General features: G+C 33.9%; 1 protein-coding gene across 2 annotated transcripts in view; it reads right to left on the bottom strand.

Moving 5' to 3' along the window:
• ZNF292 (zinc finger protein 292) overlaps positions 1 to 12,871 on the bottom strand; it is an 84,987-nt gene that overhangs the window by 32,525 nt on the left and 39,591 nt on the right. Inside the window, exons 2-4 of one of the 2 annotated variants that reach the window (XM_034991317.1) lie at positions 11,310 to 11,464; positions 11,042 to 11,120; positions 8,682 to 8,817 (exon numbers count right to left, since the gene is read on the bottom strand). In XM_034991317.1, the coding sequence (XP_034847208.1) occupies positions 8,682 to 8,817; positions 11,042 to 11,120; positions 11,310 to 11,464 (370 nt within the window). Of the gene's footprint in view, positions 1 to 8,681; positions 8,818 to 11,041; positions 11,121 to 11,309; positions 11,465 to 12,871 lie in introns of those variants that run through there. The other variant, XM_034991318.1, reaches the window with a different exon arrangement.

Below are 12,871 nucleotides of genomic sequence, written 5' to 3'. Positions count from 1 at the left end.
GACTGGGGTGCTTGGGTGGCTCAGCTGGTTAATCCTGTGCCTTCAGCTCAGGTCATGATCCTGCTCAGCAGGGAGTCTGCTTCTGCCTCCCCTCCCCTCGCCCCACTTCTGCTCTCTTACTCTCTCAAATAAATCTTAAAAAAAAAAAAAAATTTTTTTTTTAGACTAAAAAAATTCCATGCCATAGATGAACCCAGTTAGTATGCAATACTAAAATTTTCGTGTGAAGTAAGATTTCATTATGAGTTCTGAACCGAATTAAGTTGACATATTTATCCATGTAACTTTATTATAAAATACACTCATTAAAATAGAATGCTTCAAGATGTTTCAAGAAACCAGTGAGTGTATTTTAAAACCATTTTTAGTAAAAATGAAAATCTAGGGGTCACTACATTTATATTTAATTATATAAGAGTATAATCAATGTTAAATACAAATATGTCATCAGTCTAAAATGGGAGTGAACACTTCTATAGGCTTACTACAGTTAAGTTCTATCAGCTTAATTCTATGCAGTCACTGATCCTCAAGGACCTAAGGGTTATATATAAGTAAAAGGCAGTCTAATTTAGAAGTGATTTTTAAAAATAAAATCTAAAATGTTCCACTTATTTTTTATGCCAAGGCAAGGTCAATTAACGGCACAGAAGAGAGAAGGACATAAGGCAAAAAAAGGGAAATCAAACAAGAAAGAAAGAAACAGGGAGAGAAAGGAAAGAGAAGAAAAGAGAAAAGAAAGAAACAAAACCAAAGAGAAACAAGTTAGGCCAACTGTATTTCTAAAAGTACTTAATATAGTCTTTAAGGTGCTCTTTCTATTGACTTTCTGTAAGAAATGTCCTAACACAAAATAACTGTCAATAGATTTAAGTCTAATTTTCAGAATCACTTTTTCTGGCATTTTCTGTATACACATATAAAGCTATATATACACACAAGAAAAATATACCAAAAGTATCAGGGTGAAGGAACTGGAGATTTACTATCCAAAACTAAATGCAGCTGCATGCAATCAGATGTGACCTCATCCCATTTACCTGGAAAGTATGAGTTATCACCAGCTCTCTCCTCCCATCTCCCCTCCAAAATATCACATCTTATGTATGCTAATATCTGATAAAACGGAACAATTTTTCCACCTTCACTTTTTTTTTTTAAAGATTTTATTTATTTATTCATGAGAGACAGAGAGAGAGACAGAGGCAGAGGGAGAAGCAGGCTCCCCGCGGAGCAGGGAGCCCGATGCGGGACTCGATCCCAGGACCCTGGGATCATGACCTGAGCCGAAGGCAGACGCTTAACTGACTGAGCCACCCAGGCGTCCCTCCACCTTCACTTTTAAATGCAAAGTTTATTACTGAAATAAAGACTTATTTTCTCACAAAATTCTTAAGGATTTATAAGTACTGTGGTAAAGCTTAAGCTTTAGAAATTTCCTTTGAAAAATAAGGGGTCCCGGGGAGGGAGGGAGAACTGCAGGGCTTAAGATTCAAGAAAGGACTGGCAAGCTAACAAAATATAATTTGTACAATTGCAAATTATCCCAATATAGAAGTATAAAGGACAGATTTGAAGGAATTCAGTGTGACTGTAATAGGGCGCTCTCTCAGAGTTTAGACTGTAAAATGATGACATGTACAAAATGGAAAGCAGGCTCAGGACCAATGATGCATGCACCATAAGTGTTAGAGACCTGGTACTAACCTATGCAAAATGTTATTAAAGCTAGAACCCAAGATGACCCCTAGCTCACCAAAAATGTTGAGAACAATCAAATTGGCAGAGGTGGGTAACTCCTGGAGAAAAGACTGCTACTTGGGTTTAACTATGTATTATTTATGATGACAGAGAAAAAGGAGAATTCCTCTAATGGTGGTTCTGTTAATAACCTTTAGATTTAAAAGGGCAGAACAATGGAGCAAATGGAAACAGATGGAAAAAGTTATTTTCAAAATGGGGCTGAGCAAAAGATATAATCCTGAATAAGTCTCAAAATTAATTATATTAAAAACATGGCTTGTGATTGTTCAGAAGATATGTGAGTGTTAAGAGCCGAGAGAGATACACTAAACATAAATTAGGTTACACTTGTCACAAAAATGATCTCAATATGTATCAGAGACCCGAATGTAAAATGTGAAACTATAAAACTTCTTTGAGAGAAATCTACAGAACTCTAGGTTTGGTAATGAGTATGTATGTATGTACATATGTATGTATTGCTATTTTTATATTATTTCATTTTAATTTCAGTATAGTTAACATAGTGGTAATGAGTTTTTAGATAAAACACCAAAAACATGATCCACAAAAGAAAAAATTCGTAAGTTGGACTTCATTAAAATTTTAAATTTCTGCTCTGTGAAAGACATTGTTAAGAAAAAGGATGAGTTGGGGCGCCTGGGTGGCTCAGTCGTTAAGCGTCTGCCTTCGGCTCAGGTCATGATCCTGGGGTCCTGGGATCGAGTCCCACATCAGGCTCCCTCCTCGAGGGGAAGCCTGCTTCTCCCTCTCCCACTCCCGCTGCTTGTTCCTGCTCTCGCTATCTCTGTCTCTGTCAAATAAATAAATAAAATCTTAAAAAAAAAAAAAAAGAAAAAGGATGAGCCAGACTGAAAGAACATACTTACAAAACTCATATGTGATAAAGAACTTGTATCCAAAATATACCGTTAAAACTTAACAATAAGAAAACAACCTGATCAAAAAATAGGAAAAAAAAAATCTAAAGGGATGCCTCACCAAAGATATACAGATGGCAAATATGCATATGAAAACATGTTCAGTATCTTATGTCATTACAGAAATGCTAACTGAAACAAAAATGTGGTATTACTACACACCTATTAGAATGGCTACAATTCCCAAAACAGGTAATCCCAATTACTCAATGAGGGTCTAGAGCAACAGAATTCTCATTCACTGTTGGTGAGAATACAGAATGGTATAGCCACTTTAGAAAACAGTTTGGCAGTTTCTTACAAAGCAAAACATAGTCATCCCATATGATCTAGCAATCTTACCCCTAATATTTAATTTACCCAACTCATGTGAAACTTATGTCCACCCAAAAACTTAAATGCAAATGTTTACAGCAGCTTTATCATAAAGAGCAATGGTAGTAAACAAGATGTCTTTTAATAGGTGAATGAAGAAACTGGTACATTCATACCACACATAATATCATGGAACACTATACAGCAATAAAAAGGAATGAGCTGTTAAGGTATTCAAGACATAGATGAATGTTAAATGCATACTGCCAAGTAAAAGAAGCTAGGCCAAAAGGCTATACTTTTATGACAATCTCGAAAAGGCAAAACTATAGAGATGGTAAACAAATCAGTAGTTATCAGGTGTTCAGGAGAGGGTTCAGTGGGTAAAGATAGTTGATTTTTTTATGGCAGTGAAAGCTACCTGTATGATACTGTAATGGTGGATACATGGTACTAAGGATTTGTCAAAGCCTATAGAACTTTACAGCACAAACAAGAAATCTTAAGGTATGCAAATTTAAAAAAATTATTTAGGAGGTTGAGGAAGCCCAGGATGAAATGAAGAATATGGCAAAAAGAATAATAATAAATAAATAAATACATTTAAAAAATCTAACTCTATTACAAATGTTATGAAAGAACTTCACTGAAAGTGGTAGGGAAATAAAGTGCTCACCTAACTAACTTTGGATGAGTGGAGTCTATAAGAAAAATGGCAAGAGAAATTGTATATAAGCATTGTATTCTAATCAGTAAAGTTGTTTTCCACAGAGGTATAAGTTATCAATTCTGAAACCACTATACATGTACACTAAGACTGATTGATTAATTAAGTATATAGATGGCCAATGGTAGGAGGTCAGTCTGAAAAGACTATATTACTGCATGATTCCAATTACAGGACATTCTGTTGAAGTGAGAGGTTACAGATAAGCAACAAGACTAGAATGACTGGAAGACATCAGCATGAACCCTCCTATTTAGTTTGATATAAATACAGCTGGTTACATATGGAAATATTTACTGATGTGTCTACACACAGATTAGTATACCTACATATATTTTTTTGCTTTGTCTGTTGAGAGGTCCTAGAAGTAATGACACCCTAGAAGCAATGTCACTTCAGTAGCAATAAACACACCCAGTTATCAGGTCTTGGTTTCTATTACTGTTCTCTAAGAAAAAAGAACAAGGCCTCCTTGGAAAAACAGCTGATTCAAGGCCTGGGGCAGGATATATGCAAAATAAGCTGGAGTACCTTATAGTGCCAGAAAGCAAGAAAGTACCTCAAATAAAAAACATAATCCATAATGACAGGGGTATGTCAAAGGGACACAGAAATTAAATCAGAGGGTTCCCAATGGCCAAAACTGGGTCAATGTGAGTTAACAAAATAAATAAAATAGTATTGGATTACGACTAAAGTATAAAATGAGTATCCATTAGTCCATACGGATATAAATAAATGACTAAATAAATGGGGGAAAGACAAATCTGTGTATATTCCAATAATCTGTGTAGATACTGCCCCCCTTCAGGGGGTGGAGCTTAAATTTCCACCTCTTAACTGTGGGCTGCATGTAGTACTTCCTTCCAAAGAGTACTGTATGGAAAGGGAGAAAAAGAATAACTTTAAAGTGGAGCCTGACACACTACCTCAGCCAGGTGATCAAAATTAGTATCAACAATGAGAAGTCATGTGGATAGTATGTACCCTTGATATGATGTAATAACAATGGCATTTTACCTCTGTGATCTTCCTCCCCAAATCCATAAGCCCAGTTCTAATCATGAGAGCAACATCAGACAACTCCCAATTAAGGGACATTCTACAAAATACCTGACCAGTATTCCTCAAAACTGTCAAGGTCATCAAAAACAAGGAAAGTCTGAAAAATTGTCACAGCCAAGAGGAGCCTAAGAAGACATGACGACTAAATGTAATGTGGTATCCTGGATGGGATCCTGGAACAGAAAAAGGACATTATGTAAAAACTAAGGAAATCTGAATAAAGTATGGAAGTTAGTTAATAACAAAGTATAAACACTGGTTTATTAACTGTGACAAATGTATCATACTAATGTAAGATATGAAGAGTAAGGAAAACTGGTAGTGGGGTATTATGGGAACTCTTCACAATTTTCCTGTAAATCTTAAACTATTCTAAAATAAAAAGTTCATTTTAAAAAATAATAAATCAGGTCATACTAACCTATATTAAATATTATTACTTAAAAGAACTCTAGCCAAATACTTGTTATGGTGTTATGGTCTTTCATCAAATCCTTATATACAAAAAAGGAGAACCATGGAGCAGACATAAGGAAAAACAGGCATATTTTATCAAACAACCATAATCAAAGAGTACTGATTAAAGGACTGAAGGCAAGAAGGAAGATTTCTGTAAGTATCCCAGGGGCTAGGTTTTTGGACATGACCATTTTATGATTATTTTCAAGGACCTGGATGCCAACAGAATATATGTTAATAAGAGGAAACTGGTAAGGACAAAAACCTTGAATAACAAAATCAAGACTGAAAATAATATTGAAAAGTTGCATACACAGAATCAATCTAACAGTGAAATTAAGCAGGGGAAAAAAAAAAGCAATGCTTCATGTGCCAAAAGACAAAGCATAAAAATGTAGTTGGTAATTTAAGGGTAGCATTTATATTTAAAAATTTTTGTGTGATTTTTGTAATCTCACTGAGTTGTGAGAATGATAGGCTACCCAAAAAGTTTAATGTCATCTTAAGTAACACAAAGTATAAATTGTTAGGATGAAAAATGAGAGTAAAAGACCTCAAAGTTGGCCAGATCATATTTAGGGTACACATTAAGTTCTGAGAATTACATATTAAAGAGAACAACAAAATGCACTAAAAAACCCCAGGAATCGTGATTTAGATTTAAAATCTTTAAAAATCTCAACTGCTATGGCATGCAAGAGGGATTTATACTTTGTTTGACATGGCTCTAGGGGTAGCACTAAATCCAAAAGATGGAATTCTAAGAACGTAGTTTTCACAACTTTCATAGTGAAGATTTTCTAATCATAGGTTAAGAACAGACTGAAGTACACAGCAAACCACCTCTCTAGCAAATAAACTGGTGTTTAAGAGAAGGCCAATTTATTAGTGATATTTAGAAGGGAGTTAAAATTGGGTAAAAAAAAAAAAAGCAGCATTCATTGTCTTTCCAATCCTGAGATTATGACCAAAGAAAGGTACAAGTAATATGTAAGCTTAAAGTTCCTGTGATATTCAAAGGCCATCTACTTGAATTATGTTGATTTAGTTATTAGAGTTACTTTATTCTAGGATGCTAACACCTTAAAGTGATACCAGCATTTCCACCCACCCTCAATCCCCCAAATCAAAGAGCATTTCTCGGGTTGTTAGCTGGGTTGTAGTGAGTCCAAACTCAGTCAATAAAAAAAAGAAGTTCAAGATTAAGTAGATTACTGTTCAAATACTGTATCAAACCTCCAAAGGCTTCACTATAAACAAACTAATGAGCATAGCCTCCTGAAGTGCATTCATTATTCTCTAAGCTCTAGTTCTCTTCAAACTTGCTGTAGTTAAGTTAAACTAAGAGCCTGGATATTTAAAACTACAAGCTCCCCATCCTTTTGAATCATCAAGTTTGAAAATGTAAATAAATTATTATTTTTGTGTAAAATGTTAATTCCTTCAACTTCTTCAAAAGAGGTAATAAACATACACTTCTAGCTTTTGTGATTATCCATAAAATGACTCCCATCGAAGAGACATTCTAAGTAGCAGAGGACCAAGTAAAGACTATGGCTGCAAAATCTCTGTCATTTAACATCTGATTGCTTCATTGAGTTGTATTAAAGTCTGGCTACCTACAATCCACTGCTATTGTAAGAAACTGCTCTTGGCTGAATAGTCCAAATTACTCCAGTAGCTATGTCAGGCAAAGAACAAGAAATAAAGCAGCACAGAGATAGGCAGAGGCTTTGTTAACAGAAACGATGTTAGGCACATTAAAGCAAGTAAGGAAACTGAGCATATATTCTTTTAAAATAAATTTTAAATCTCTGCTAAGGTAAAGGTTCTATTTTCCTGTTTTAGTGTAATGTGTGAGTTTTAGCAAAAATGCTCTTCAGAAACTGACAACAGAAAAAAGGAGTTAATTCTTTACTTAAGCCAGGTGCGATTTTATTAGGCTAGGTGCAACAGGGCATGATATAAAAAGGAGAGAAGTCCTGACTTCAATTCCTGGCTCTGCCTCACAACACTGGCAATGTAATATAGAAAAGACAACCAATCGTCCTGAGCCTCCATTTTCTCATCTGTAAAATAGGGATAATAAAGATCCTACCTTTTTCACAGGATCATCAAGGTTAAATGAAACCATGAATATAAAAGCACATTTCAAACTGTTAGGAACTATACAATGTAATCTGATATTATTATTAATATATTACATCCAGTATTTCCAAAAGCTGAATAGATTAGAAAGTATAATTTGATTATAAGAACAAAATCATAGTGGTATTAGTATTGTGGGAATATAACTAATATGCCAAAGGCAAAAAAAAATCCAAGATTCTCAACTTTTAAATGTTGTTCTTATTATTAATTTAAATAATGAGAGTCCACTCCCCATTTCTCCAAGGTCTTGAGAATACTGTAGTTAATCTGTGGATATCCTTGATGGAAGGGGGGTACTAAAAATAATTTGCTTGTGAAAATTAAGGAACAGGTAACATTGCTAGAACTATCAGGAAAGCATGGAGAAATGGTAAGAGGGGAGCCAGGTAGGAAAAACCAGCTTGAAGAGAAGTCTGGAGAATGTCTGGAAAGCCTTTCAGTAAATATCAACGTACATAGTGTTCACAAGCAACGGACCTAACACTCCTTTCTCAGCCTTCACCATTTGCTATCACATAGCAAAAAGCTAAAGTTTGCCATCAATCAACAAGCAAAGCAGCAATAAACAACAGAAGAAGTTTATTTACTTCTTTAGTTAAATACCATGGGAAAAGTTTGAGTGAAATCTGGGCACTTTCCTAAATAATTTCAAGAAAAGTCCCAAAGACATTAACTGTGCTCTTCTTCATGGTATATACCATTTTTGAGCTCTGAACATTAAGTGTTACACATATTATTAGTGATTTAGCCATCTACTTCCAACAGAGTGTCTGCCAGTTTGAGTTTAACCGGGATCTTTATTGCCCAAGCTCACACAATAACAACAAAACAATAAAATAAGATGGAGCGATAAGCTGTTTGAGAAAGAGTACTAATCTTAGAGACAGAAGACTTGAGAATTCTAGATTTAATTTCTTCTCTATTTTGAGGAAAATCATTTAACTACCCTACTTCTGCTTCCCCATCTGTCAAGTAGGTTATCAAATATAAGCTAGATTGCCACCTGTCAGGATATTGCAGAGGGAATTCCTCTATTTGAAAAGGTGCTGGGAAAAAATTTTAGTTTTTCTGTTACTCTAAGACTGTGTAATATCCTAAAAATACATCTTCCCCCAAATAAAATAAAGGTGAAGGGCCTCAAGCACCTCAGCTAAAATTTAATTAAATGGTCCTTCTTTGGGAAATCTTGAGATGAATTATATTTATCAAAACAATTTTAAGTACTTATTTTTTTTCTAATCTAATGATTCTTTTTTTTTCTCTCTCTCTAGAAAATTTACCTTTATCCTTATCCAATGGTTCCTGGGAAAGAATAGTGCACAGTACCGGGTTTTTCCACACCCCAGTCTCTTGAGCTAGAGTAGCTAAAAAATGCAATTCACAGCTGCCATTCTCCATCAGCTTTTCATGAGCTACCTATAAATATTAAATAAACATCCAAAGAATTACAACAGATTTTTAAAAGCAAGCTTATCAGGCTCTAAATATAATACTAAACTTTTGAAAAATAAGATTTTTATCTTTAAAATTTCACATCACATTACAAAGTGCTGAATTCCTTTACTTCTGATTCTTAAAGATGAATCTCAAGAATTGTATCAACTGTAAATTTTAAATAAATACAATGTATTTCTAGTGATAAGTCAAAATTATTTTTCCCCCAAAATCTAAACCAAGAGCAAAGCTACTTCTGAAGGAAGCTATCAGAATACCCAAGCATAAAAGACCTTACACATTTTATATCCTTTGTGTTAGTAAAAAACTTTTTCCAAAAAAACTTCTATCATTAATAAAGGACAGATTTGCATCAAGGCCTAAGTGACAACGTACATATATTCCAACAAAAGGGACTTATGAAAACAACTAAATGCATGATTTTTCATTTATTCATTACATAGCCTTGGCAATATTCTATTTAAAACTGACACTAAAACTTGCTTACTAGTTGTTTCCAAGTGTTCATGCAATTAGCATATTCTTCAAGACACAAAAGACCAATGGTTTTTAGTCAATTCAGAAAAAGTTTATTTGGACTTTCTATGGGCAAAGGACTAGGGAAGAGAGCAACTGGTCCCTGCATTTATGAGGCTTATCCTCTAGTGGGGTAAAGAAAGTTAAAACAGTTAAACACAGGCAAAATGAAACATATGCTATTAAGCAGGTATAAAATAACCCCAACGAAGCTCTGAAATGAGAGCAAAGTGTCATGGAAACTCTTAAAGCTACATGCTATGTTTTTAGTCTATTCCTCAAAACCATGAAGTCTCCCCACTGCAACAAGTTCCAGTGCTTTAAGAAAGTTTCTTCAAGCAATTGCTAAAAGCTACCATATAAGGATTTAAAGAGTTACTTCCTTCTCATTAACCCATATGAAAAAGTATCAACTAGTGCTACTGTTTCAAAAAGGAAAGTTTAAAAGTTTATCATATGCTGACAAAATAGCATGAGGAATTCAGTATTATATTTGTATATAAACAACTTAATTCATTCTGGGATAGAGTGCCAAACAATGAAAAGTTCTAAAATAATTATTTGCCTAAAAATAAATACTTGCTGGCAAAACAACCTAAGACATGAGTTACTGATATGCTGAAGTAGAAATTGCGTGATCAAAAAGTTAGTTGCAACGTGACAAGACAAGACACCTTCATTTCAACAGTTAAGTATTATGTGTAAGACACTATATGGAATCCTATAATAGTAATAAGATATGAAACCTACCTTCAAGAATTTTGCAATTGATGAAGATTTTAATGGTTTATATTAAAATAGCAAAGCTGACTTCTCTAACTACAGTTTATTTCACATGCTTCTAAAATTTGAAACTAATTATCTTTAATATATCTCCTACAGAAAAAAAAAACATCAAGCCAAAAATATTTTATGAACTCTGGCTAGAGAAAGAGAAATACTTTCTGAAACTAGCTAGCAAAAACATTCTTTTTAATCAATTAATCAAAACTTACTTGAAGCTATAGTATATACAGCACAATCTGGTGCTTGAAACAAAGTTTAACATTCTTGAAAATACTCCAAGACAACTAAGTACTAAATTGCATAGTACTTCTATAAGGTAGAATAACAACACTAAATAAGAGAGACAAAGCATGTGTTTTCAGTTATAGGAGAAAAGCATGGACTTTGGAAATAAAGAACCTTGATTCAAACAACTACTCTGTAATATTAGCTGTATAAATTTAGGTAGCTAAATATTTTAAAGTATGAGCCTCAGTTTCCTCACCTTTAAAATGGGAAAAATATACCTACCCCCACAAAGTTTTCATAAGAATTAAATGATATATTAAATTCGTGTAAGGCATATTGCAGATGTTCAGCAATTAAACTGTTTCTAAATACAAATTAGGGCATTTTCTTTTGTTTTCCCTTACTGGTCTGGCAAAGTGCTAATTAACTGCTCCTAAAGAACAGTGCAATATTCAACCAATCTATCTAAATGCATATCTTCATTTAACACACATTTATGAACATCTACTATATGCATGGCATTAGTGTTAACAAGAGCTGCAATTAATGCTGGTTATTCCCTAGATGTTTTAAAGTGTAGCCAAATAATTTTTTAAGAATAAAGAAAAGGATATATGATATACCTAAATGAAATCTAATAGGTAAATATTCTTACCTGCACCAGTGTCTGAAATTGTTCCCACTGTTTATCTGATAACTCAACAGGCAGACACAGTAAAAGTTCAACACAGCTTCTAAAAAAACAAAAATTTGTAAGGATACAAATATTTATTAAAATTCAAAGTAAAATAAAATAAATAATCCTAGTATCAGTAGATACCCCATAACTACTCTATTTAAAATTAAACTATCATAAGACTGAAATACCAAATTAAAACAAAAAAGCTGAATCTAATTTTTTATTTACTCAAAGGTCTACTCACAATGCCAAGCGTTCCAGAACCAATGCTACATTTTCACATTCAGAGGTAAGATAAGGTCGGGCTTTAACATAACTTTGGATAGCCACTGTGTATACCTCCAATAAAGGTAAAGGATCTTCTGAAGTTTTCCATTTCTCTGCATATTCAAGGAGTGTCTGTTATGGAAGGAATAATAAAAAGTATCCAATGTAAATCAAAATACACACAGGCTAATCAACTGTTTTTCTTTCCTCCCTTAGAAATTTTGAAAAACAACATTTTTTATTTTTAAAAAAAGCAGCTTATACCGATTAAAATATTAAAAGTAATAAAGTCACAGTCTTATTTCCAACAGCTCTCTGTAAGAGAAAAGATTAGTTTTAATTATCCAACAACAGCATCGTTTCATGAAGGATGTAAGTAGTGCAAGCATTATCTTCTTTCTTCTCTATCAAAATGACACCTTTCACCTCAAAACTCCTAAGATTTAAAAGTTATTTTAAAAAGAAGATACCTAGACCAGCTTGACCAGAAGGCATGCAGTAAAGAATTTCAAATATTTTTGTTTCTATTTTTCATATAAGGAGCATAAAATTCAACACCTAAAATAAATAAATTGCATATAGTCAGAAGACATGTAATTTTTCAGTTAATAAAAAAATAATAGTACAACCTATCACTATTTTTATGACAACCTTTATCATTTAAAAAATCATCTAAAGTACTTCAACATACATAAAATGTATATTAAAGATTAAAGAATGATAAGGTGAAGTAACTTTTGCAATAAAGTGCTTATTTTTTAAAAATAAAAACTCTTTATCCCTTAATGAAGTAAATATTTCAAATATGCCTTATCAGAATTACCAAAAGTAAACAAACAAAAAAAGACAACCCCCCAACCCCCCGCTGTTTATCCTATAGAAGAGGTGGAAGAAACTGGCAGCAGCATATAAAGACACCCACATTTAAGACTCTACACTATTAAAATAGTGAGTTACTAAAAAGTATTATCAAAAAGGTTCTATAATTATACTAAATAAAGAAGGACTCTAGGGGCGCCTGGGTGGCTCAGTTGTTAAGCGTCTGCCTTCGGCTCAGGTCATGGTCCCAGGGTCCTGGGATCGAGCCCGCATCGGGCTCCCTGCTCGGCGGGAAGCTTGCTTCTCCCTCTCCCACTCCCCCTGCTTGTGTTCCCTCTCTCGCTGTGTCTCTCTGTCAAATAAAGAAATAAAATCTTTAAAAAAAAAAAAAAAAGGACTCTAATTGTTTTTATAATATAGAAAACTGCCATAGTTGGTCCTCTTCACACTTCAAGATTTAAGACTCCTCTCCCCACATGTGGACATTCAGGTACCCTTTCCCAGAAAAGAGGGTATCTTGAATGAAAACTCCATGAGGGCTTATATCCTCTCTGGCATAGAGAAACAGCTTTTAAAAAATATGTAGATAGGTAGAAAGGTAGGAAGAAAGTTAGAAAGTTAGGAGGGAGGGAGGAAGAACTTACATTCTGCTATCAAACACTCAAAACACTGCCTTGTCCTCTCTACTACCTGTAACAGTAGTAAGTGATCAGAGAGAAT

This window comes from Mirounga leonina, unplaced genomic scaffold (assembly GCF_011800145.1).
Source record: "Mirounga leonina isolate KUSES-001 unplaced genomic scaffold, KU_Mleo_1.0 Mir_53, whole genome shotgun sequence".
In the NCBI taxonomy this organism is placed as follows: domain Eukaryota; kingdom Metazoa; phylum Chordata; class Mammalia; order Carnivora; family Phocidae; genus Mirounga; species Mirounga leonina.
This window is presented reverse-complemented; position numbering and strand designations above follow the sequence as displayed.